Source organism: Nannobrachium achirus (genome assembly GCF_963921795.1).
Source record: "Nannobrachium achirus genome assembly, chromosome: 4".
Lineage (NCBI taxonomy): Eukaryota > Metazoa > Chordata > Actinopteri > Myctophiformes > Myctophidae > Nannobrachium > Nannobrachium achirus.
The window spans coordinates 29,759,515-29,785,414 of NC_137813.1; the positions used below are offsets into that span (position 1 = coordinate 29,759,515).

At 41.4% G+C, this 25,900-nt stretch overlaps 3 protein-coding genes across 3 annotated transcripts in view; 2 read left to right on the forward strand and 1 right to left on the reverse strand.

Moving 5' to 3' along the window:
• Nucleotides 1–6,294, forward strand: part of ciita (class II, major histocompatibility complex, transactivator) — a 42,632-nt gene extending 36,338 nt beyond the window's left edge. The window contains exons 20-23 of the mRNA XM_080723203.1: nucleotides 1,438–1,521; nucleotides 1,897–1,980; nucleotides 4,181–4,264; nucleotides 5,104–6,294. Coding sequence (XP_080579329.1) covers nucleotides 1,438–1,521; nucleotides 1,897–1,980; nucleotides 4,181–4,264; nucleotides 5,104–5,179 — 328 coding nt within the window. The 3' untranslated portion in view covers nucleotides 5,180–6,294. The remainder of the gene's footprint in view (nucleotides 1–1,437; nucleotides 1,522–1,896; nucleotides 1,981–4,180; nucleotides 4,265–5,103) is intronic.
• Nucleotides 6,295–9,570: 3,276 nt separating this feature from the next.
• Nucleotides 9,571–14,563, reverse strand: dexi (Dexi homolog (mouse)). The gene is made up of 2 exons (XM_080723936.1): nucleotides 13,652–14,563; nucleotides 9,571–10,757 (listed from the first exon to the last, which is right to left on the reverse strand). The coding sequence occupies exon 1, from the start codon at nucleotides 14,058–14,060 to the stop codon at nucleotides 13,791–13,793; it is 270 nt and encodes an 89-aa protein (XP_080580062.1). The 5' UTR covers nucleotides 14,061–14,563; the 3' UTR covers nucleotides 9,571–10,757; nucleotides 13,652–13,790.
• A 1,287-nt stretch (nucleotides 14,564–15,850) lies between these two features.
• Nucleotides 15,851–25,900, forward strand: part of clec16a (C-type lectin domain containing 16A) — a 71,564-nt gene continuing 61,514 nt past the window's right edge. The window contains exons 1-5 of the mRNA XM_080724689.1: nucleotides 15,851–16,029; nucleotides 17,485–17,613; nucleotides 18,933–19,066; nucleotides 20,278–20,426; nucleotides 24,057–24,189. Coding sequence (XP_080580815.1) covers nucleotides 15,956–16,029; nucleotides 17,485–17,613; nucleotides 18,933–19,066; nucleotides 20,278–20,426; nucleotides 24,057–24,189 — 619 coding nt within the window. The 5' untranslated portion in view covers nucleotides 15,851–15,955. The remainder of the gene's footprint in view (nucleotides 16,030–17,484; nucleotides 17,614–18,932; nucleotides 19,067–20,277; nucleotides 20,427–24,056; nucleotides 24,190–25,900) is intronic.

Here is a 25,900-nt window from a genome sequence, read left to right on the forward strand (position 1 = left end):
GTTGGAGCCTCAGATGCCTGCAGCTCACTGATGTCACGCTATGTGAAGCGCTCTCACCAGCTGTGGCATTAAATGTAGAGGCTAGCGGCTTTTCTTTCTCTCCATCTGATCAGTTCATTTCCTTCATTACAATGGTTCGTTTTTGAGCGGTGGTCACACCGTCTCCTATACGTGGCCGTGTGTGTATGCGTCCGTCCGTCCGGCCGTCCGTCCGTCCGTCCGTGTATGTAGCCTCAAGCCTGCAGTACCTTTTCTGACCACACATGTTAAGGGAGGGGCGCTGTTGTTCTCACACACACACACACACACACACACACACACACACACACACACACACAGGGGAGAAGGGTGGGTCAGCATGTGTGGTCAAGTATTATTATTATTATTAACAAACTGAATGTTTTAGGGTCAAATAAATTAGAGTGTGTGAAGAAACTACAGCATTGTAAAGCACACTAACCCCGCTGCACCCACCCAGTAGTGCTGTTGCACAGCCTCCACGACCACCGCTCAGTTCACACGGGTGTGATTTTTCACTGTTGTTTGCAGAGTCAAAAGTAATCAATAGCGTCAAGACCCCTCTCAAAGTAGGCTAATTGACAACTTTGAGAGGCCACACTGGCCTGGAGGGAAAGTTTACCACAATGGTAACTCGAGATGTACAGTCAACAATGAGTTAATATGTGCAGTGCACGGTCTACCCACAGTCTATCAACAATGAATATGGAGTGAATATATTGATGCAGGGCCGTGACAATGCAGTAAACAGGAAATAAATGTGTGCATATTTGATGAGCAGTACAATGGACAGTTGGACACAGGTGCGGACCTACGTAGTCATATGGGGAAGTGAAAGTATTTTTATACTTTGTCATACAGTATGATGGTTGCACACTGAAAATCGCAGATCTACAAGCTCACAATGACCTTGAAGATCTGCTATTTTCAAAAGATTTTTATACATTTTGGCCTGGCGTAGTGGTCCGGGGCACCTAGGTTTGGTTTTATTTGCTCAGGTTTATATCAAAATAGAGATTGTATCTGTTGTCATGTGGAATTGGAAGGCAAGTCAGCAAACAGCAACCTTGTTTTACTTGGACAGTGGCAAAAAAAGTAGTAAATAACAGTGGTTTGCAAACTGTAGTAGCCCCGATCCTACTGTATTATTAAATGAGAAATGTCAAACATTTTCAATGATCCCACCACTTCCTGTGTTCATTCTCATATTGAGGACTCAGACTCAATATAAAACTTAACAAATTGTGTCCAACCATATCCATTAGCCTGACATTAGCCTTACATACGTATTACCGGTTAATGTCTCTCAACTGTTAAAGTTTAAACTTAGTATTCTGTGGTTAGCATTCAATTTTTAAAATGAAATACAATAATCAGAGGTGGTGAAATCATCCTCTCTCTTCCCATGTCCGTTTCCAGTCTGTCTCAGAACAGTATAGGAGATGAAGGGATGGAGAAACTGGCACATGCCCTGAAGACCCTGTCCTCGCTGCACTCTCTCAGGTATATACTGTACTGTACACAGTGTGTACACACAAACAGGCCTGATTTTTGCTATACTGCGTGTGTGCGTGCGTGTGCGTGTGTGTGTGTGTGCGTGTGCGTGCGTGTGTGTGTGTGTGTGTGTGTGTGTGTGTGTGTGTGTGTGTGTGTGTGTGTGTGTGCTTGCGTGGCTCATGTATGTGAACATACACACAGACTTCTTTTTTTTTTCAGTTCACTGATTTCAGTGTACATTCGGCTTCATTCTCTTGTGCGTGTTTGTATGCGTGTGTGTGTGTGTGTGTGTGTGTGTGTGTGTGTGTGTGTGTGTGTGTGTGTGTGTGTGTGTGTGTGTGTGTGTGTGTGTGTGTGTGTGTGTGTGTGTGTGTGTTTCAGTCTTTACAGTAATGTGATCAGCGATGGAGGTGCAGAGAGTCTGGCAGCCGTCCTTCCTCAGCTGACCTCCCTCTCTGACGTGGAGTAAGACTAACATTATATACAAACAACTCTAAAATCAATCATTTATCTGTCCCTGGCCTAGAGAAAGCTTTTCATGGCTTTATTTCATTCTGTCTCAACTACCATAACTCTTTATTTACTGCACTAGTAAATAGGAAAGCACTAAGTTATCTGCAGTTTGTTCAAACTGTTAGTATGCAGCTGCTAGACGTTTACCTTTATTCCCCTTTTAAAAACATATTTGACTCATTATTGCTGTTGTCTAGCTTTGACTAACAACAATTAGCATTTCAGTCACCATTAGTCATTTAGATAAAAGATAAGCGCTGTGTGGGTCCGTGAGTGGTAAAGAGAACTGTAAACAGGTGCTCTTTTGAGAGGGTATAGTAATTTAGGACAACAAGTCTAGTTCCATTCCGTTGTAGACGTATCTAAAAAGTGTAATGAAGTGGGGAACTTAGAAAGGATCCAAGGCAGCTCTGTCCAGTCCAAAGTAGAAAATAGTTTATTCAAAAATACATGGCAAGGATTTTAAAAAATGTGTCATTTAGTTGCTTTTGTCATATGGACAGATGTTGTGAACTTGAAGATTGGCTATTTTTGCTGAATGTTTGCCTATTTTTGCCAATTGTTCCTGTTATAACATGCCCAAAATATGTTTTGGAAACCTGAATGGCAGTGGAGGAAAGTAATTAAGTTACCTAAGTACTGTACTTACTTACAATTTTGATTTGTAGGCCTACTTTACTTGAGTATTTTCAATTTCCAATTACTTTACTTCTTCTCCACTACATCTCGGATCCAAATATTGTACTTTTACTCCACTAAATTTATTTGAAAACTTTTGTTAATAGTTACTTTAGTTACTTTGTAGATTTTGATTATTATTACAAAACATATTTTAACCACTTCAGCCTTATATATGTCACGGTTTGTTAGAGAAACAGTACGGTCGAGAAACGGAGCACTCGTGGTGCGGCATGGGGCGGAACAAGCGGTCGCCACAACAACGTCCTCCAGGCGGAGCCGCTCGATTGTCCACGACATTGCAAGCGGCGCGAAGGCCAGCGGACCTTGGTCCTGCTCTTCGCCCCCGAGCGCCGCAGGCGCGAGTGGCCGCGAAGAGCGGGCCAGGGCCGGCCGCGCGAGTTACGAAGCCGTGGTGAATGCAATCGTTATATTTATGCCCAGGCCGTAAGGCCTGGGCAAGCCCACGATAAACGCTCATAGTAAGCTAATGGCTAAGCTAATGGCTAAGCTAATGGCTAAACACTGCCGAGCTAGGCTAGTAAATAAAGAAAGAGAGTCGCAAACGAGTGACGTCAGCGCCTTCACTAGTGAATGGCTGTCGTCGCCATCTGGTGGTGATTGGTGTGTGGTGAACGACAAAACAAGCGCTCTTACAATGAACGTACTGAGTTACCCAAACATACTGTAACATATACATTTCAGCCATTTGAATAGCCGATCTACAAGATCACAATGTGTCCTGTCGTGATGCGACGCATTGTGAGCTTGTAGATCTGCTATTTTCAAAAGATTTTCATACATTTGAAAAACTTGAAATGGGACCATTCTGTAAAATGAGTACTTTTACTTTTGCTACTTTAGGTACATTTTGATGCCAATACTTTTGTACTTTTACTCGAGTACATTTTGAATTCTGGACATTTACTTGTAAGGGTGCCCTCAGACGAAAATACCTATGAGAGTGGAATCCGCTTTCCGCCAATGCATTTCAATGAGAGTGAAGCGGTTTCATGCCAGCAGAGGATTTCTGCAAAAAACGCTCCCTTATCATTGAAATGCATTGGCAGAACGCGGATTCCACTCTCATAGGTGTTTTGGTTTGAGGGCACCCTAAGGGTGCTCTCACACCAAAATACCTATGAGAGTGGAATCCGCGTTCCGCCAATGCATTTCAATGAGAGTGAAGCGGTTTCATGCCAGCAGAGGATTTCTGCAAAAAAATGCTCCCTTATCATTGAAATGCATTGGTGGAACACGGATTCCACTCTCATAGGTAACAGAGTATTTCTATATTGCAGTATCGATACTTCAACTTAAGTAAAAAATGTGAGTACTTTTTCCACCACTGCTGAATGGCATGCCATTTAATGCCACTGCACTTGGTCATTCTGCCACCCTGCTGGATTCCATAGGAACATGGTTCATTGCAATAGAATGAAACTGACTGGCCTGGTTTGCCTGCATTCCACAGTTTGAAATACAACAAGTTTACAGATGTGGGAGCACAGAGCCTGGGAAGCAGCCTGAAACACTGTCCATGGATGAAGAGCCTGAGGTGAGACCACCCTGTGTGTGTGTGTGTGTGTGTGTGTGTGTGTGTGTGTGTGTGTGTGTGTGTGTGCGTGCGTGCGTGCGTGCGTGCGTACTTCTTAAACATTTGTTTTCTACTTTATAGAATTTCTTTGACTTTTTTACTCATCATTGCATTTTTTTTTATTCATGAAAATCTTAGCTTTTTTGGGGGGGGAATGTTTTTATTTAGAAATAATAATCATTAAAAACAACATTTTGGAAACAAAGAATTAAGGGACCTACAAATCTGTCTGAGACCCCGACCCAGTGTTTGGGAAACAGTGCTGTAGAGTAGGGGTTTTCAAAGGCACGCGAGATAATTTCATAATATGTTTTTATTCATTTATTCATTAATAAACTTGAAGTACAAAGTTATTTTCAGTCAGTTCTAACCAAAATGGCTATTATCTCAACGTTTTCCTCGCAACATAATCACTAAAATATCGTCAATGTCAGGCAGAAACCTCTGTCGCACAAAGCTAGTGAAAACAGCCGATCTACAGCACGGCTGTTTCTAAGCACACTAAGCACACAACGCCTCGCGATGCGAGGCGTTGTGTGCTTGTAGATCGGCTGTTTTCACTAGTTTAGTACATTTTATATATGATAAATACAAAACGAACGGTTTTGGACATACAAGGTTTCCACCCGACAACGACGATATGCTATAAATATAAGGTGCTGGGAGTGAAAATTATAATGTAAGGGTGCCTCGGATTAAAACAAATATTTATGGGGTGCCCTGAGACAAAAAAGTTTGGGAACCCCTGCTGTAGAGTCAAATCCATGCCTCTTAATCCCTCTCCTCTCCTCTCCTCTCAGGATGTGGAACCAGTGTATTCCTTATGGAGTATTTGAACACCTTCAACAGCAGGACCACAGAATCGTTGGGCACTAGTCGGACATCCTAAAGCCTTCCATGTTCCACTGTGCTGCTAGCTTAGGTCTCTAGACCCTGGCTCATGATTAAGTTACGTACACACTACTAATCACTGGCATAACATGAGAAATGAGTATTCTATTTGCCTCAGTCACTTCCTCATGCCCAGAGCTGGAGAAGAGGTACTGTACCGTATGTATTTCATTTTCTGTATTTGAGTTATCTGTATCTACACTGACCAGATGGGGGGAGGGGGAGGGAGAGAGAGAGAGAGAGAGAGAGAGAGAGAGAGAGAGAGAGAGAGAGAGAGAGAGAGAGAGAGAAATTGCTAATTATATCAGTTCCACTGTATGCACAGTCATTATGATAATGGTGTTTTCCACACCATTCAATGCTATGTGTTACAGTAAGTGTAGTCTCTCAAGAACAGCCTAACTGAGCTCGAGATATAACTGAGCTCCAGTTAAAAGAGCGACTGAACTTTTCCTTGACGATGGCTAGCCAGATTGCAGTAAGTGTGGTGTCCCTCAGTAAAAGGATCAAATGTTTGCACTATCCCTCATGTTTGCACGCCTATGCTTAATTTATATTCCGTCATAAGATAATAATACATTGTATTTGTAATGCACTGAACAAAAAATATCAGATCTAAAAGCTTGTAGATAGGCTATTTTGTTATGTGAGGGGTTGTCCAGTGTAGTATGAATTGGGCTTTAATATATTGATGTGCACTATTTTTGGGGTGACTGTATACCTGCTCCACTTTTAGCTTGATTTGTTCTGCAATTAGTAACTTTACATGTATAGGACTGTGGGCTACAACTACATTTTAATACATTTTATATAGTACTGAATCAATGCAGAAACATTCTAATAGATTTGTTTTAATTTATTACATTGATTAGTCTAATTAAACACTTATTTTATACTGTTGTACACTAGCGTTAAGCGTCAATAGTCTATCTACAAGCTTTCTCTGCATGCATTGTGAGCTTGTAGATCAGATTATTTCATTAAAATCATTTTTTTTAATCAAATATTTGATTAAATTACCTATTGCGCCCTATACTTCAGAACAAAACTACAGAACAAAACAAATGTTGTGTTATTCTTCTGTGTAAGCCTTTTTTGGAACTGCAAGATTGTATGTCACTTCGCATTTCAAAATCCTTTTGTACTTGAAGAATTAATAAAACATTGGACAAACTCCCACATCTGCTTAATATACTGTCCTTGTCTCACTTCTTTGATTGGAAACCCCCCATTCACCAGTTGAAAACAAATGTTCAGCTTTTATTTATTTGTGAAGGTATCAGCATATCAGCATATGTCATTATTTTGGAGGTTTGTTTGGGTGAAGATAAAACTTTAGTTCCTTCCCCACTGGTTTCTGTTCTGTAAAAGCTGCAGTGCATTGAAGCATTAACAGTGGGCTGCATTATTGTGCAGGTTATAAGATTGCTGTTGTCAAGGTAGGGTACATTAGGCTTTTATAAGGTTGACAACTCTTGGAATGAAGTTGAAAAAGTACAATTTTAAATGCAAGCTACAAATTACAGTAGTTTGTTTACACACCCTGTGCTCTGACTACCTTATTTTCACCCTTATTCACTTCCCCTGTTGATGACATAAATAGGCTTCCAACTACCTCTTTTGATTAACCTTGTATTGTTCTATTCTGGCTGATCTTTTTGTATTTTAAATCACTTTGTATGATTTTTATTTGGAATACAAATGAGTCCCTCAATCATTTGTATTTGAAGTAAAATGTTAAACAATTTCAATAGTGCCCACCCAGTAAAAAGAAAACATATGTTAACCTTAAAAGTGACAGGCTGTGATTTTTGAAGGTCTATGGATATTGTTCTGTTACTGATAACTCCTATCTGCCATTACAGATGATTGTGAGTTGCAGTTTTGTAATGGGTAAGCTTTCAGACAAGGAGGCTACTAGCGCTCTCTTGTGGACAAAACGAATTACAGAACAAACCATGTTTAAAGTTATCCAAGCTGATACCTACATACATTTTCAAATATGCTTTCAAATATATTTCAAAATTACTAACAGGTAATGAGAATAAAGACAAATGAGTCCAGTATGCTTGCATTCACTCGTTTAATACAGTACACTTCAGAAAATACAACTTTCTTAGCTTATTATAACGTGTGCATTTCCACGAGGCAAGGAAAGTTGCAGTGGAGGTGCTCCAGCTGGGACCAGGCCTTATGTCCACGACAGTGATCAGGGTGGAAGATTGACAATTTCATCCCCAGCCAAGCCACAGTTTAACATGTAAAATAGGACATCATCAGCCAATTTGCATTATCAACCAGTCAAGTATGACTTTTATAAAACAAAACAATAAGGTGACAACAATTTACCTGCTAAAGTAGCCAATAAGAGCAATACAGGCCGACCTTTTAAAGAGAATAGTCCTGCACCCTGTCTTCAATTACAAATATATTAACCACTTATACTTTGTTGTATGAGAAATATGTCAACATAAAAAAAAAACAATATACGTGTAATAATAATTATTATTATAGGGTTATTTTGGGCATGTAGGGTTTCAACTATAGTGACATCTCCACAATAGGGATGCCAGGCTGAAAGTGGTTAATGAAACCTTTCGGTCAACCAATCGTCATCAGGCATCTCATCAGCACCAATGTCTGATGAAGTTTGGTTGCATTAATACAATTGTATGTGAAGTGTGCAGGACTACTCTCTATTAATGGAATCTGCTACGCACCTGTCCAGAGAAAGGTGTGCAAAAGGACATCATCTATAGCAGTGCTTCCTAAACTTTTTAGCTCAAGAGTCAAGACCCAAAAGAGAAATTAGACTTTTGCCCGGGACTATTTTCACTACTTCTTAAACATTTGTTTTCTAATTTGTGGAATTTCTTAGATTTGTATTTTATTTAGTTATTAATGAAAGTACTCAAAATATTAGCTTTATGGGGAATGTTTTTTGAAAATGTTTTGAAATAATAAAAACTAGATCCACAAACATGTGTCCTCGACCCACAAATCAGTCCCGACCCAGTGTTTGGGAACCAGTGACCTAAAGTACACGGGCAGACACACAGCCGCAGTGCTTTGGCTGGATGTAATTTCCCACCCTGACCACAAAGATATAACAGTCCACAGACCATCTCGATCTCCCACATGTTCATCTCTAGATCACAAAGGATGTTACAGCTTGTGTCAGAAACCTCCGCCACCGATAAAATCAAGCGATTTGCAGGAAACAGCATCAAGGCATAGTCTTTCACAAACCAACAAACAGCAGGTCCTCAGCAGTTTTCTTACAAAACAAGGATTGTCCAGGAGTGTAATCTTGGCATGACCCAGTGTGTATCAACCAACTTGAAAAAATACTGCCTTTTACATCACATATGGAACAGTTCTACCTAAAACTTGATCCACCTATGGCAAATATTTACACTGTTAATGATTTATTTAGTTTACAATCCTTTTTACATTCCCTTTTTAAAATAGTTTATTATTAATTAACCCTTTTATCTATGCGTGTCTGAGAGTCAATACATGTACAGTACGAGATTATCATATCCAAGTTACATAAACCATGTTCAGTTGGGGGGGGGGGGGGGGTATACCGAGTATAATTTTGAGCTGAGCAACAAATGTTTTTTGACTGAAGGCTGAGTCAGAAAAAAACACAACCATGTTTGTGGAGGAACTGCATTCAGCAAAGGTTAAGATACTCCAGACCGAAACATGAACCATGCTTATACAAATATTTTGAAAAGCATTGGACTTTAAAGTCCAGTAAATGCTTGTGTTTAATTTCAACAACACATTTAAAAAAAAAAATGTTTTTTTTCTCTTCTTTTTTTTCTTTGTAGCATGATTTGTTCATATTGTACTTTTGTAGATACATTTCCTTTGTAGTTCGTTTAATGTGTCTGGCAAGTGGCAAATAAAAGATAAGTTCACTCCACATTTACAGTACATGTAGGGCTGTCACGATATTACATTTTACATGACGATTAATTGTCACTCAAATAATTGGCGATTAACGATTTAATTGTGTATTTGTCGTTGATAATTACATTTCTGTTTGGCTTTTAGGCTTTGAAGTTGCATGTGGTAGATATGACACATAACCTAAATATACAAATACATTACTGACATATTTGACAACTTACTACTTAAAAAAGAACATTGATAATGGAAATAGCCGATCTACAAGCTCACAACACGTCGTGATGCGACGCGTTGTGAGCTTGTAGATCTGCTATTTCCACTATTTTTGACTCTCGATTATGACGATTATGAAAAATAATCGCGATTATGTCAAATAATCACGATTAGACGATTATGTAATAATTGTGACAGCCCTAAGTACATGAGTATTTTTCTGGGGCTTCAGAACCCAGGAACATAACACCAGTTGGGAGAGGCCTGCAAATGTCTGTTGAATTTCAAGTTTACTCAATGGACCAATTATAATGCCAGATGTAACAACAGTCAAGGTAATAATTAATACCTGGCTGGCAGTACTGGACCACTCATTGCCTGGAGCTGGCCACCTTAAAACAAGTAGGCACAATTCTATACGTCATTTAGCATATAACAACCACTTAAGTATCCTGTTGTTGCCAATAACATATCTTCTTATATAGATTGAGATAAAAAAAAAAAAAAAAGTGAAAGTAATTAACACAACATTCCACCAAAGAAATCCTCAAAGAATATATAAAGCTCCCAACCAAAATCATGGGAGCCTTTGGCTTACACACATCTGTAAGGATTAGGAATATGTCAAATATTTGGGGCTACATAAGAAGTGCCTGTTTTAACATTACAGTATCTTTCCACTTTCATGACATGCTGATGCAGTTGTAACTCATTTTGTTAACGCTTTTCAGTAAAACAATGTGTACACATGATTGAGAGAATCAAATGGTGTTGGGTGGGCAGAAGGCATTTAAGAAATGACGATATTTTCTTAATTAGTTTCTGCAGTGAATTCAACGCCACAGCAATCATTGCAAGGACTTAAATTGCTCATGGGAGCGCCATGGTAGAGCAGAGCATTAAAGTAAAGATTAACCGGGCGCTGTCTTCATTTCATCATTTGTCCAGTCTGTTCTTCTCATTGGGTCCAGACTCAGAGTGCCCAGCAATGCTCCTGGGGCTATCTCTATCCCTGATGCAGACATATATACTGTATGTACTGTGTGACCAAGAATTTCATGTGTCAAATCGCTCACATTTGCTGCCACCTGCCATCCATCACAGTGGTATTTCACATAAAAAAGTATTACTGGTATTTAACAATCAGAACTCTGTATACGTTTGGTGGACAAAGTAACGGGCAGCCACTGACTACAACTGCCTGCAAAGTGGCTAATGTGGAACACCCCAAATCTCTGGTGAGATGCAGCGTTCTCTCTGTAGCCACCATTCAGTGTCTATGCTAAACCCATCTCTATTGCTATTAGATTGGCAACAAATTGACTGACAGCTTATGCAGGGTAAACAACCTTCAAACCAGAGAATAGGCTGTCCTTATGGCCATCGGTGCTTAACTGTCTTTGGGGACCTGCTTTTGAGGCGAGACAACCTGTGTGGAAACATGGCAAAAGTCATTAGGATTAGGGTCGATCATCATGGACAAACAAAACACATTATTGCAGTTTCACTTGACTTCATGAATAGTGGTATTTGTGGCAGATTACGTTTTTTATTTTCTTTATTGCGACCGAAGGTCGTTGCGACCGAAGGTCGCATATACTCTGAAGAACAGTGTCGCTTGAGTGTCCTTCCTTCCTTCCGTATCCTCGTGACCGTCCGTATCCTCTGTGATGTCAGTGTGATGTCAGCGAGTTGTGACATCACCTCCTGTACAGGGCGGCTACACGAAATGTGGATAACACTATATATGGAGATAGTCCAGTCCATCATGTCATATGGGACTACCGTCATAGAAAGTAGCCATTGTTAGGCCGGAGTCATTGGCTGTCTAAACATGGAGATGTGGATAACACTATATATGGAGATAGTCTAGTCCAATATGTCATAATGGGACTACCGTCATAGACAGTAGCCATTGTTAATCCGGAGTCAATGGCTGACTGTCTGTACAGGAAGTGATGTCACATGACATACTTTTTATGCCCATATATGAGTCCTAACATGGAGATGTGGATAACACTATATATGGAGATAGTCTAGTCCAATATGTCATATGGAACTACCGTCATAGACAGTAGCTATTGTTAGGTCGGAGTCAATTCAGCAGCGAAGTGTGATGTCACTTCCGTGAAATGGCGTGAAATGTCGCCCTCTACGGGGTTCATGCTGGTATTGTTTTGTATTCAAATCGCCATTGAGGAATTTGCGATCACCGCATATAAGAACTGTGTTAAAAATATAAACACACCATGTGCGCGGACATGCTCTCAGCGACAGTCTGTCCCAGACACGAGTGTCTCTCTGTAGTTTCCAACATTTAGGACAGCGTTGATTACATTTTCTCTGACAACAGGCTATATCAGATATGAATGAATATCATAAACTATGCAGAACCCCCCCGCTGACAGAAACGCACACATGGTGTGTTAATTGCCAGACCCATGAAATGGGTAGGCCTACATAAGCAAATGTCTGTCCGGGTTTTCTATATAAAGGGTATATATGATGATGACATGATGATGACATGCCTACAAAAGGCATGATGTCATAAATGATGATGACAGACAGGGGGTCTGGCACAACCAGGTTGACCTGGTCTAGTTTTTTTAACACAGTCCTTATATGCGGCAATCGCAAATTTCCCAATGGCGATTTGAATACAAAACAATACCAGCATGAACCCCCTAGAGGGCGTCATTACGCACAAATGACGGCTTCGTTTCTCTATGGCTGTCTGTCTGACTGTCTGTACAGGAAGTGATGTCACATGACATACTTTTTATGCCCATATATGAGTCCTTCTGTACCACATCTCCATGTTTAGGCAAACTCCACACAGAAAGGCCCTATCGCCAACCCAACCTAGGGTGTGAGCGATGGGGCCTTTCTGTGTGGAGTTTGCATGTTCTCCCCGTGTCTCCTAGGGTTGATACCCTCACAAAAACATGAACTATATATGGAGATAGTCCAGTCCATCATGTCATATGGGACTACCGTCATAGAAAGTAGCCATTGTTAGGCCGGAGTCAATGGCTGTCTGTCTGACTGTTTGTACAGGAAGTGATGTCACATGACATACTTTTTATATAATATATATGTAAATATGGGGGCGTCTGTGTTAAAAACGTTTCGTTGTCAAGCTCAACGTTGGGCATTTGGACCTATACATGGAGAAATGGAGCGAATCTGTTTGGCCTAAACATGGAGATGTGGAGAACACTATATATGGAGATAGTCTAGTACATCATGTCATATGGGACTACCGTCATAGACAGTAGCCATTGTTAGGTCGGAGTCAATGGCTGTCTGTCTGACTGTCTGTACAGGAAGTGATGTCACATGACATACTTTTTATCACAGATATAAAGAGCTAGATGCCTCGTTCGCCTCTGCAGTTAATTGGAGCGATGTGCAAAAGCTCTAGTCCGGACTTCCTGAAAAAACTAAGGGAACGCTGTCAGTCAAAGTGACTACCAATCACAGCATGTCTTTTCCGTGACTTATCCAAGGACCACAATTCAATTCAACAGAGCCAGTTCCGATGTTGCACTGCTCAGCTGTTCTTATAGGCTGCATACGTAAAGACCAGCCCCTACCTGCCTCTGATTGGCTTACCGACTTCCGTATGTGTGACGCACGCGGAAGCAATGAACACGGAAGCGACGAAGATTCCCTTAGTTGCTCAATGCATACGCCCCCTAGCCGAAGGAGGCGTCTACCTTTCTGTCTATGCTTTTTATGCCCATATATGAGTCCTTCTGTACCACATCTCCATGTTTAGGCAAACTCCACACAGAAAGGCCCTATCGCCAACCAAACCTAGGGTGTGAGCGATAGGGCCTTTCTGTGTGGAGTTTGCGTGTTCTCCCCGTGTCTCCTAGGGTTGATACCCTCACAAAAACATGAACAAACTCCCCCCAGAATGACAACAACTAGAATCGTCAGAGAAACGCTGTGGTTGGCCAGATTGTCAAGAATTGGCGCGACCTCGCCCTTTAGGTTGCATGTCACCCTGAGGTCGCATTCCACCCTCGGGTGTCTTACTAGTTTCTCTATTCATCTATACAACTAAAGCCACTGTTCTGTCAGGGAAGGGCAAACCGAGAGCTGGTTGTGCTTGTTCTTTTACATGGCCATGCTGTGAAAAGAAAAGCAACCCAGTTTCTTTGAGGAAAGGTGGGATTTTCACATACATGCATAGTTGTTGAATTCAGCTTGTCTTATATGGCAAAGTATCCCTATTAGATAGTTTAACCATATAATCCTTAATGGGCATGGCAACATCATTATGTATTTGTTGTTGTCCCAGAGTTGATGGCTTACTTTGTCACACATGGGTCTGTGCGGTCAAAAGGCAGCAACAGCATCTGATTTGTCTTTTGACTCATCATTATTACACTGGAGGAGGTCACTTCAGGCCTCTGCATTCTCATCATCGCCGCCACCTCCTCTGTCTCCTCCATCACTCCAAGTAGCCCTCAAAGGCATCCAGTTCCGTGTCCGTGTCGTAGGGGACAGAGGCCGGGTCGGACAGCACCCCTAGATCCACCAGCGCCTGGTCCATGTCCTCAGGCAGAAACACTATACCCACGTTCAGGACGATGTACTCCATCAGAAAGGCATAGTAGAGGATGAGGACGTTCACAAAAAACAAGCCCAGATAAAACATATATGGGAGTTCGTCGAAGAGCGATTCCACCGAATCTAGCCGAGCATAAACGGAGTGTGTCATAGAAAAACAGACAGCCTGTGTTTGGGGTGTCACTGCAGGGTTCACGGGCCCGAGGAGGCGTCCATGTCGGCCCGTGTGTTGACTGCAGCAGTGATTGAGCCGCAGTTCCAACAAGTTCTAACTTTCCAGCGTTGGAAATCTCAGCTCATCTGTGTGGTGCACAACACGGAGACGACGACAGCAGATCCGGGTACACCCCGACGCGTCTCGTTCATTGCTATAAATATAGCGGGGTATCTCAGAATGTCGTGCTGCGGATGGCTCCATGTATTCTTGACATTGTTAAGGTTGCGGATCAATCTGCAACATGGGGCTAAAAACAGTAGCAGCAAGCAGCGGCTAAAAAAAACCCACTAGGATGACTTCAACAACCAGACCTGTTTCATTGTCCGTATACAGACATCCACAGTTGACGAGTTGTGTGAAATTACGAGGTATAATCAGAAAGAGCAAGCCGTTGGTGTTATTTATGGTCTCTTCTTGTGTTATTATGCTGCTAATGGTTTCAGCATCAAAACAGTCTGACAACGAAATGTCTCATCATCAAAGCCTCGCCGTCTGGTTGGCTGGTCACCTGCACCATGTATTATGATTGGTCAGTCTGGACGTCGGGAGGCTCTCTCCATTCCGACATGGACGTCAATGACTCTGGGTCCCTCCCATAGAGTATATGGTCCCTCCCCTAAGAACATGTCGCAAACGTTAATCGTCACCGTCGGACGATGAGGTTAGAGTAGAGTTGTAGTTTTTGTTTTTATTCGGCGCTAGGCCTACAAGTCCCAAACCTCTCTCACCATGGCCCAATGAACACCAGAGATGTTGGATGCAGGAAAGATAGGCCACCGCGACCACCCTTCAGTTGACACCACACCGGGCGCGTTCGGAAATGCGCACTCAACGCACTGGTGTGCCATGTTGTCGTTCGTTTATTCGGTGCACTTGGTGCGTTGTCGTTCGGAAATCCAGTGCGCGGCGCACTGGTGTGTTGAGTGCACGCACTCACCAACCCTACTCAGAAGATGGGGTTAGGCGGTGTGGTGCGTCAGTGTGGTGTTTTGATTGGTTGGTTTTTATCGCCGTGTCTCGAGCGCTTCTCAGCTGTGAACAATGGAGGAAATGACCGCAAATGCAGCATTTACAGCTTTATTGGTCGTTTGGGCTTGATAGTTTCACACGCATCAACATGTAAACTAACAGCAGGTATGCCAATATTATGAATTACATCTCCTTTCAATATCAACGTTACGTTAGCAACTGCTGCTTTTAAGGAAGTTTACCTTCAGAGTTCAGAGTGAAAAAGCACACAGCTGACTCTTAACTGGTCGTTCGTAAATAAGCCACACTGAACGCACTCTCCAACGCCACGCCCACTACACTCACTACACTGAGCACACACCCGGTGCGGGTTTCCGAACGCACCCTCGAGTCACATTGCCCTGACAGTTCTGTTCTCCCACGGGGACGGGGTTCATTTTAAATATTTTACAACTGGACTATCATAAGTTAGTAGGCTACACATACTTAGTGGTGGTGAGAGCTACAATTTCACTTCACATCCACAACCACAATAGTTTCACTAGAAATGAGCTTTAATAGTTACAAGAAAACAGTAACACCAGTGTTTTCTCTTCATTTAAACTCGTGCTCTCGGTTGCCATCTGCTGGTAAAACAATATATCCGTTTCTTGCATGTGTCCACACTATCTTTGTCATTAGCTTCTGTTTGCTAACTAGCTGACGTTCTGTGTAGGGGAGGTCGGGCAGCAGCAGCAGCAGCAGTGGGAGGCTGGGAGCTAATGGAGCCAACAACAACAGAATATTAACAGCAGCAACATAACAACAAGCAACAAGCCGACACAGAAGACGCGTCGATCGCTGTCCAACCAACAGCAGCCATGTTCGGCCGGTCACGGAGCTGGGTCGGAGGACAGGGCAGAAGCAAGAACATCCATTCTTTGGATCATTTGAAGTAGGGAACACAAATTATACACAGCCATCACGGTTTAGCTAAGCTACCGTTAGCCATAATGTTGATGATGTTGGGTTGTTCCTGCCAAAACGTTAGATAACATGGTGTTGTTTTTGACCCATCTTGCTTTGTGTATACTATTAATCCATCTTTATCTTTGTTTTTGTTTTATGTGGACTAGTTATTGTCCTCGTAGTTAAATAACGTTATTGGGTTGTCTTGTTGCAGCAGGTGTTACAGCACAGGGGCGTGTAATAAACACTTAAGCAGTAACACTATATCCTTAGAATATAGAATCATGGCTCAGTGATATATACCTACATACATTGCCATACAAGTAGTAGACGTATGGAATATCAGTCATTCTAGTCTACTAGCAAAGCTATATGTGGCATGTTGTGTGTGACTTTAGATTTTTGTCACCATTGGCACAGTGTGATGAAGATGACTTCATGACACATTAACTAATATGACAGCAACCTTATGTAACATTGTTGGGTCATGCATGGGGTTTGTTGGATGGGGTTCCTCATAACCTACAACACGGTAACATCCTCAATTGCTACTGTACACATGGATACAGTAGCAATGGAGCATCTTGCAATGGGCCTGGTGTACAACAAGTACCAAGATAACCATGTACCTGACAAAATACTTCCTCAAATGTCAAGGATGTCCACAATTACAACACCAGAGGAAGCTCCACAAATCACGTTAACCCAGATTTGACCTTTAAAAAAGGTTCAAATTCGTTCTCCTGCTGTACTACTAACATGTGGAACGCCCTACTGCTCCGATTGCAATTTTTGGGCCCGATACCGATCACCGATCAACTGGAATCAGTATCTTCCGATACCGATATTCCAGATCACAGTGTCATATCCACAAATTATTCTATTTATTGTGTAACTGAGGCAGCATTTATATATTTAATGATTCTTATTACAAAACATTGACATTGTATATTTTCCAATTTAACTTGTAGGAGTTGAAGCTGAGGTTACATTCAGTCCCACAGATACATTTTGTGAAAATAGCTGATCTAGCTTGTAGATCGGCAAAGCCGATACCGATCAAAGCCGATAGAGGCATTATCGGCCGATTGCGATCACTCCCCGATCAGTCGGCACATCTATACCTACCGCAAGCCCTAAAGGACTGTAAATCCCTAACATCCTTCAAAATCGGTCTGAAAAGTCAGACCGAAACCTTGTTTCGGTCTGAAAAATAAATAAATAATAATAATAATAAATACATTTACTTGTCGAAACCTAAATAGACTAAGCCCATTCGTACCTCCCCTTTTCCACAGTAAATATTTGTATTTCTTTTATTTCTTTTATTTTCTATAATCAATCAATCAATCAATAAATGAGCACTGAGGATTCTACTGTGCATTAGTCACCACAGAAATGTACCTTTGTTTGTTTTCCCTCTAATTTGTCTTGCAACCAGGTATATGTACCATGTACTGACCAAGAACACCACGGTGACGGAGCACAACAGGAACCTGCTGGTGGAGACCATTCGTTCCATCACAGAGATCCTCATCTGGGGGGACCAGAATGACAGCTCTGTGTTTGAGTAAGATCTACTACTGGCTAAATGAAGTGCAGTGCACGTATGTATGTGCTTGCATACATTGTATACTGTACATGTCACATACTGTACATTAATTTGGTGCCTTATACACCTAGTGACTGCACCTTTCAGGCATCTATATTGGTGATAACGTGATGCATGACTACTGGTATGTAAGTTCTGAAAACAAGTATAATATTGTCTTTATTAGAGTTGTTTTTAATTCTGGTGATAACCAAGCCAATTTGGTAGTGAAGCTTGAAACCTGTGGTAGTGTTTTGCAAATATTTGTTGGGATTCAGCATGACAATCCTGAATCCTGAACAAACCGGGGCACCTGGACACCGTAATTCATACAATTGCATCGGGACACTGGACTTAAGCCCTATATAGCCCACTTATTACTTTGTCGTATGACAAAATAGCTGAGCTACAAGCTCACAACGTATTGCATTGGAACATGTTTTGAGCGTATCGATCTGCTATTTAAAAGTGGCTAAGCAGATTCAGTTGCGTGACTCAGGCTCATGTCCACCGTGGGCAATTGAAAAGTGGTTTCCTCCGATCAATTTCACCAATCTGTGTCTGGGAATTGAAACTGCCATTTACAGTCACAGCTTTCCGATGACACCATGCTGTCTCATTGTTTTATTTGTTTGTTAATGGCGACTTAGTTCGCATGTTCAAGTCCAGCCTGGAGATCTTCCTCGTTCTCTGAGTCTGAATACATGAAAAAAATAAAAATCAATCCAACGCTCCTACGCTAATCTTTCTTTTCAAATCTTTTTATTCGATTTTAACATAGAGCCCAGGGGGCGAGTATACAGTTACAGTTCACATATTATGTAGGTACAAACAACAACAATCCTAAAGTAACTCCTTTCCCTATCCCACCCACCCCCCTCCCTCAATCCCCCAAACAGTTGCAGAACAATCTATAATAATGAAAAAATAAAAAACAAATAAATTACAGCTTGAAGTTTGTTGCAGTCTAAGTGGTCAAGGCAGAGCACGCCTCGCAGTTTGTGTGTTTAATCACCTATCACTTCCAGTGAATAGTGGAAATCTTTTTATGCTACATTGTTAAAGAGAATATTATGCAAATATTATTAAATCCGTGGACAATGTTAACTCATGTCTCTTCTATTCTTCTCCATCGTGTGTGTGTGTGTGTGTGTGTGTGTGTGTGTGTGTGTGTGTGTGTGTGTGTGTGTGTGTGTGTGTGTGTGTGTGTGTGTGTGTGTGTGTGTGTGTGTGTGTGTGTGTGTGTGTGTGTGTGTGTGTGTGTGACTGTGCGCGTGCATATACTGTCTGTGTTTTAGCTTCTTCCTAGAGAAGAACATGTTCGCTTTCTTTTTGAACATCCTGCGCCAGAAGTCTGGTCGTTACGTCTGTGTTCAGCTCCTCCAGACCCTCAACATTCTGTTTGAGAATATCAGCCATGAGACCTCCCTCTGTAAGTGTGTGTGGGGGTGGGGGGGGGGGGGGGGGGGGCGCAAATGTCCACAACTCAGATTTTTGAATACCTAACCACTGGAATAATCAGTGTGATTCTTCAGATATGTCCGAAATGAACACCTGTTAAGTCCCCGATCTGGTAAATTGTCCTATTGGCTTCAGTGTGCACATTTGGAGTTGCCAAATAAGACACTGTCTCCCCTCTTTTTGGCACCTATCACTTGAATTAAGGTGGTTTGATTGATTGACATCAAGAAGGGCCTGTCAGCTTCTGAAGTAGTCAAACTCCCACAATGCAATGCTTTGTTTTCAAGAGTCAGTAGCATTACAAATCACTTCCATACAGAATGGGATGAAGTCTTCCCTCCACTATTTCTCATTACAATTGCGTTGTCTTATACGTAACGCTAGTGCCGTTATACCAAAGCCCACTCAGTTAATGTCTTATACGTAATGCTAGTTTCATATACCAAAACCCCCTAATGTCTTTGGTGGGTAGATCATGTCGAGCTGGTCATGTTAAAAGTAGCTCTCAGGTCAAAAAAGTGTGGGCACCCCTGCTGTACAGTATGTACATGAATGGCCTTTAATTGTCATGATCTGAAATGTATCTCCCTCCTCCCTTTCCTTATCTCCCCTGCACAACCTAACTTCCTCCCTCGCTCATTCCAGTTGAGTTGGTCAACATTTCTTATCAAATTTGCCACAACCAGCTTGCGTTTCAATGTGATTTCTTCATCAACAGTTGAGTAGTTTAAATATATTTATGACAGTGTATATATATCGCCTGGTCACTGAAATGATCATTAGTCAGTGAGTGAAGTCCTTTGAAAAATCTCAGTATTTTCTTTTTCATGGAATGCTTGAGACTCACTCAAACTAAAGTGCTACTTGTGAACAAATCTCCATTTCAACTCTTGAAATATTCCTCTTTTTCTATGAATAGCAAAGCGTATCCTATTCATTAACAACATCTGCAGTTGAAAAGCAATCGTGCAGAAGGCACAACTAAATCTTTCTGATGATGGACAAAACAGGAAAGTTCTATTATTATTTTGAATTTATTGGAAGCTGTTTTCTCATGTTTACATCAATTAATACTGCAAAGTGTAATGATTAACATACTGAATGTAACCTGACAATAAAAACTAAGTTGCAAAAAAAAACAAGAAAAAACTAAACAAGAAAGTTCTCTTCTCTACTCTTCAGATTACCTCCTGTCCAACAACCACGTTAACTCCATCATTGTCCATAAGTTTGACTTCTCAGACGAGGAGATCATGGCCTACTACATCTCCTTCCTCAAGACCCTGTCACTCAAACTCAACAACCACACAGTGCACTTCTTCTACAATGAGGTGAGGCCAGGAAGGGCTGAAGGGAATGGGGCCAGGAATGGGACAATATGAAAATGTCATATCACGATTATTGTGACCAAAGAAATCGCAATTTACAATATTATCGCGATCCATTATCCTGTGGTGGAACATTTGCCAAAGAATAGCTGATCTACAAGCTAGATCGGCATTTCTTTTGGCAAAAGACTATCAAGTACGTATATTATAAGTACCTTTTACCAATTATAGAGGGTTTAAGTGGTACCGGATATGCAGCTCTGCAAATAAAAGGTGAATTTATAAATTAAATCTCCACGATACGATTATCGTGAGTGTTTTTTATCACAATAAACGATAATATTGCGTATCGTCCCATCCCTAATTGGGGCTAAAACAGACTATATCACAGGAACTTGTGATGTCACTCAAAACTTCTGTTAACCACTTAGGCCCTACATATTGCAATTCGTTGTACAACATTAATAAAATACCTAATCTACAACCTTAACACCTGCCATGATGAAAATTGTTGTGAGCTTGTAAATTAGGTTTAATTATTATTTTTTTTTTTTATATGTACAATTTTAGGCATTTAGCAGACACTCTTAATCCATAGCGACTTCCAGTGAGCTAGCTTGGTAAACACGAGGTAATGCATCAAATGCAAAGAAATAGTCATCTAGGATCATAGGTAAACCTATCATCAATCTATCTAAACGGTATTATATCAATAAATCTAATCGATAATCTGTAAGCACTATTGGATGCCAGGTCTACAAATGAACCTGCCATCTGTATACCTAATATGCTATGTAAGCCTTTTTAGCCTTTGCATAAGCCTGCAAGGTCGTCAAGGCTAGGGCAAGTGCTACAGTCTTCAGATTGCAGCGGAAGATTGTTAGTGAGTCTGACTCTGCAGTTCTAACTCCAATTGCAAGTTCGTTCCACAGTTTGGGAGCCAGAAGGGAGAAGAGTCTGTGACGTGTGGAGCGTTGCTTCCTTTGAAAAGAGAATGATTGAGTTAGGAAGAAGAAGGAGAAGGAAAAGCAGAGAGACACAGCTACTGTCAAATACTGCCATAATCCAAGCAGTCCACATCCACCGGCACTATTGTACAGCCCCAAACGGCCTTTTAGAGCATGACACTGGAATGGTGGCCGTTAACCTGCCAAAATGTGGCTTTTAGTGAAGACTTACTTATTGACTACAGTCGGTGTGTACTGTGTAGCATTGGAAGCAGAAAAGTTAATTCAGGGGAATGAGTAAGTAGAAGGATAGATGAAGAGAGGCAAAGAATGTTAGAGGGTTATCAAACTTAATTATTTACACTCTGTAGGGAGATCAGTGTTCCCTACTGAGTGTAAATAATTGAGTTGAGTTTTCTGAGCACAACAACTGTTGCACTCAGCTGACCATGTTAAGAACATTCATCTCATTTGAGGATTTATGACATCACTGGGCACCCATATTACTGCTGGTTTTCATTGTAATTGTACAGTTAACTAATGGAGACCTTTGACTTTATGCAAATAGAGATTCCACTCCTTTGAAGAACAGCTGAGAACTAACCTGTTTTATGACATAAAAATTAGCTTTCTTATAATTGTTGCTCTTTTGAAATACAGAAGGCTGTTCTTTTAATATTTAACATCTTTGCTAGAGACCTCCTGTGTCAAACAGCTACTTCCTCTATAGAATGTCTTACAAACTCTCTCCCTCAACACTAACAGTCACCAACATCTTCAGTAGCCTATTTTTGTTTGTTTCAGCAGTGGCCTGTGTGTTTGGGGGAAAGTTATTGGTGTACTGTACATGGTAGAATTGCTTGTCCCTGAAACCAAAACCATACCGGTGTGTAGATCTGATAGGCCTGGACAGGTGTAAACAACAGGATTGTTTAGGTTGATCCAAAAGCAATATTCATGTCGAGGTTTTGAGTTGCTTGGAGTTACCACTTGTAAAGCTAAGGATGGATGGAATGTTGTACGGTGACATTCTATGTTTGTCAATCTGAGGAGGACACCATCCATCTATTCTTTTTAGTTTGAACCACTTGGAAAGTGCTACCTTAGCTGGTCGCTGAGATAGCATTTTCAGCAGGGTATCCCAGACTTCCCTTTTATTTGGCTACATTAGCCAGCTTTGACTGGGGGATCCAGAGGCATTCCCAGGACAGCATGGAGGACATATAATCCATCCACCTGGTCCTCTGTCTGGCTGCCCCGTGGCGGCCTCCTCCCAGCTGGACAGGCCTGGAAAACCCTCCTGGGGGCTGCGCAGGAGGCCAATTACCTTTTTTTCTTCTTTTTTTTAAGGCTTTTTCTGCCTTTAATAATATTGAACAGTAGACTGAGAGGAAATGGGTAGAGAGATGGGGAATGACACGCAGCAAAGGGTGTCAGGATCAAGAGTCAAACCCACAACACACTGTTAACAGCCTAGGTACCAGGACCGCTTGACTATCCAGGCGTGCCAATTACATTTTTGACTACTTAGTTTAGTTAGCTAATGACGTTGGCTTATCCTGGTCCTGTCAGATCTACACAGCTCATATTCTATGTTCAGGAAGGTCAATTCTGGACTTGGGTTTGGGTTATCAGGGTCATATTATTTTCATTCGCCGTGACCTCTGGATGAACTTTCAAACTCTGACCCTCAGCTGTGATTGGCTTGAGGTCTCGGTGAATGAGGAACAGTTGGGTAGGGGCACAGGGACTCACAGAGAGAGGTAACTGCAAGATGGTTCCATTTGGTTCCATTAGTACACTCAAAGAATTTCTGTGCAGGATTTTACTGTGTAGCTCTACTCTCCAGGTTTGAAAGTATATCATTAATGGTTAAGGCAACCATGTTGTATTTGTACGGTCAAAATCAGAGTGAGCAATACTTGCTGATTTTGCTGACAAGAGTACGAATAACCCATAAATAATCAAGAAAGAACAATCAAGATTGTTCTTTCACCAGATAGACCTCTATAAAAGCAAAACAAAAACACAGCATAACTTTTGGGAATGTATCAGATAGATTAAATCAGATACACTGGTTTATTTGATGCTTAATTAAATGTAAATGTTAAACTAACTGCTTTCAGGTAACCTCTTCTATTCCTCATTCCAGTGTACAGTACACACTTATTTTCCATTACATTTTCCACAAGTTGAAAGGAAATTCTACTATGCCCCTGTTGTCACTACACATTATTGACTAATAACATGAGCTGCTGTAGACCATCTATGTTTTGTGTAGATATACAGCACAATAATAAACACATTTTCTGTCATATTGTTCCATATTAATAACACTCTATTTTCTTACATAATGTAGATAAAATACGACACGTGATCAATGATTCTCCTGTTACTATACATAATTATTCGAAACAGCAAAGAATGTGGAATAATACCCATGATGAGCATGATACTGCTTTTACTAGATTATTGTCATTGAGTCCTAATAATATCTGACTATAATTATTGTCACTAGCATAATTATGTTTGATACTATTATATGAAATACTAGGATACTAATGTAGTGGGTCTATCTGCGGTAGCATCTCTCTATCTCTCTCTGTGGTCGTTTGTGGCCATGCCATGCTGTGCCATGCCAATGCCGTGCTCACCGGCAAACCCCCTCTCTGTCTCCCACACACAGCACACTAATGACTTTGCCCTGTACACCGAGGCCATTAAGTTTTTCAACCACCCTGAAAGCATGGTCCGCATCGCCGTACGCACCATCACACTCAACGTCTACAAAGGTGAGTGGTGGGAACACACACACACGCGTGTGCACACACAGACACTCAGGCGCACACACGTAGGATGCTGCGTTCGCCTGCTTCTTCTCTTCGCTTGTCCTCCGTTCTCTTCTCGCTACTGCTTCTGCTGCATGAGCATGACTTAACAGGTAACGCTTTCACACACACACACACACACACACACACACACGCACACACGCACTCACACACACACACACACACATTAACCATCCAGATTTTGCTGTGCAGTCATTTACTTCACACAGCAGCTGGTATGCAAAGCCTACTGAACTATTCCCATACACATTAACCCTATAAAACACTAATTCCATGGAAGCACCAATATTCAACCACCTGTAAAGCAACAGTACAGTGGTACAATAGTCGTAGACAGCAACTTTGTCCTGCTTAAGCACAAACAGACCTTAAAGTAACCCTTTCGATAAGTGTCACTCAACAAAAATGACCTATTTCCAAAAATCCCAATAATCTTGTCAGGTGAGTGCTTATTCAGTTGAAAAATATGTAATTTTTGTTGAGGCTTCTGTTGCTCTCTGCAATGTGCTGTGATTACGTCACCTTCCCTTCTCCCTGCTGGGACTGCTACTGCAATCTTTGTGATTCTGAGCCAGGCACAGAGAGCTGGGACTTTGAGCTTGTGTGGCTTTTCCGATGTGGGCTTTTCGGGTATGTCTACTCTGACTGCACATAATGTTGTTCCAGCATCAAGGTCCGCTGTGGATTCTCTGTCTCACGGTCTATTTGTGGGCTCCTGCATGACTTTACTGAACGACTGTACTAGTAGGAAGGGAATATCTTCAGAAATAGTGTCATATCCTGGAATAAATTCCTTACCAAAAATCTTCTTCACCAATGTGTTTGTAGTAACACATCTCACAAATACTGAAATTCAGTTTCCCTAGGAGAATCCGTTACAGCTGCTGAAAGTTGGTAAGGAATTTATTCCAGGACTTTTTAAGATATTCCCTTACTATAGCATCATACAGCTCCATGCTCTCTGGCTTTGTACACATGCTGACTGAAGAGGATAGTTAATATGTTATTCATAATTAACTTAGATATCTGTGGTGGTGTACTTAGAAACGTTAGAATTACTATTCAGTAACCTGATTGGGTGGGGAATGGCTGTCTATGGTCTATGTTATGGTCAGGATTCTGCTGAAGAAGCATCAATTTGATCCAGGAAAAAATCATATGGACCTTATTTTGTCAAAATGCTTTAAAATAAATTGGCAATTTAATACATATTCAAGTTCTCAATCTTGTTGAAATGTATTTTTGTCTACAGTATATTGTATATTCTTTATTAGTGGAAATTGCAATTGTTGTGTAGCTTGATCCTGATGTACAGTATATTCCCTGGGATGTGTGTTTGGTCAATCCCAACATTTACCCACCGCCCACACACACACAGTACTCACATTAACCCTGTTTGTTTCCCCCTCTCCCTCTCCCACCTCCTGTTCCTCCTTCAACCATTCCTCCTCCCTCTCTCTCTTTCTCCCTCTCTCTCCCCTTTCCCTCCCTCCCTCCCTCCCTCCCTCTGCGCGCCCCATCTGCCTAACTCCAGTCTCATGTAAGTTGGTCCCCATTCACTCCTCATAGGGCTGGGTATCGTTGCTCCCAGTTCTGCTGGCATGAATATCCTGGAAGAAAGCAGCCATTACTTCTCTGTTTGTTTAAAGCACATTTCACTTAATTCACTATGGGGCTTGTT

Bases quoted from the DNA above. Each gene is read 5' to 3' on its own strand.
- dexi (XM_080723936.1), bottom strand. From the start codon at position 14,060: ATGACACACTCCGTTTATGCTCGGCTAGATTCGGTGGAATCGCTCTTC.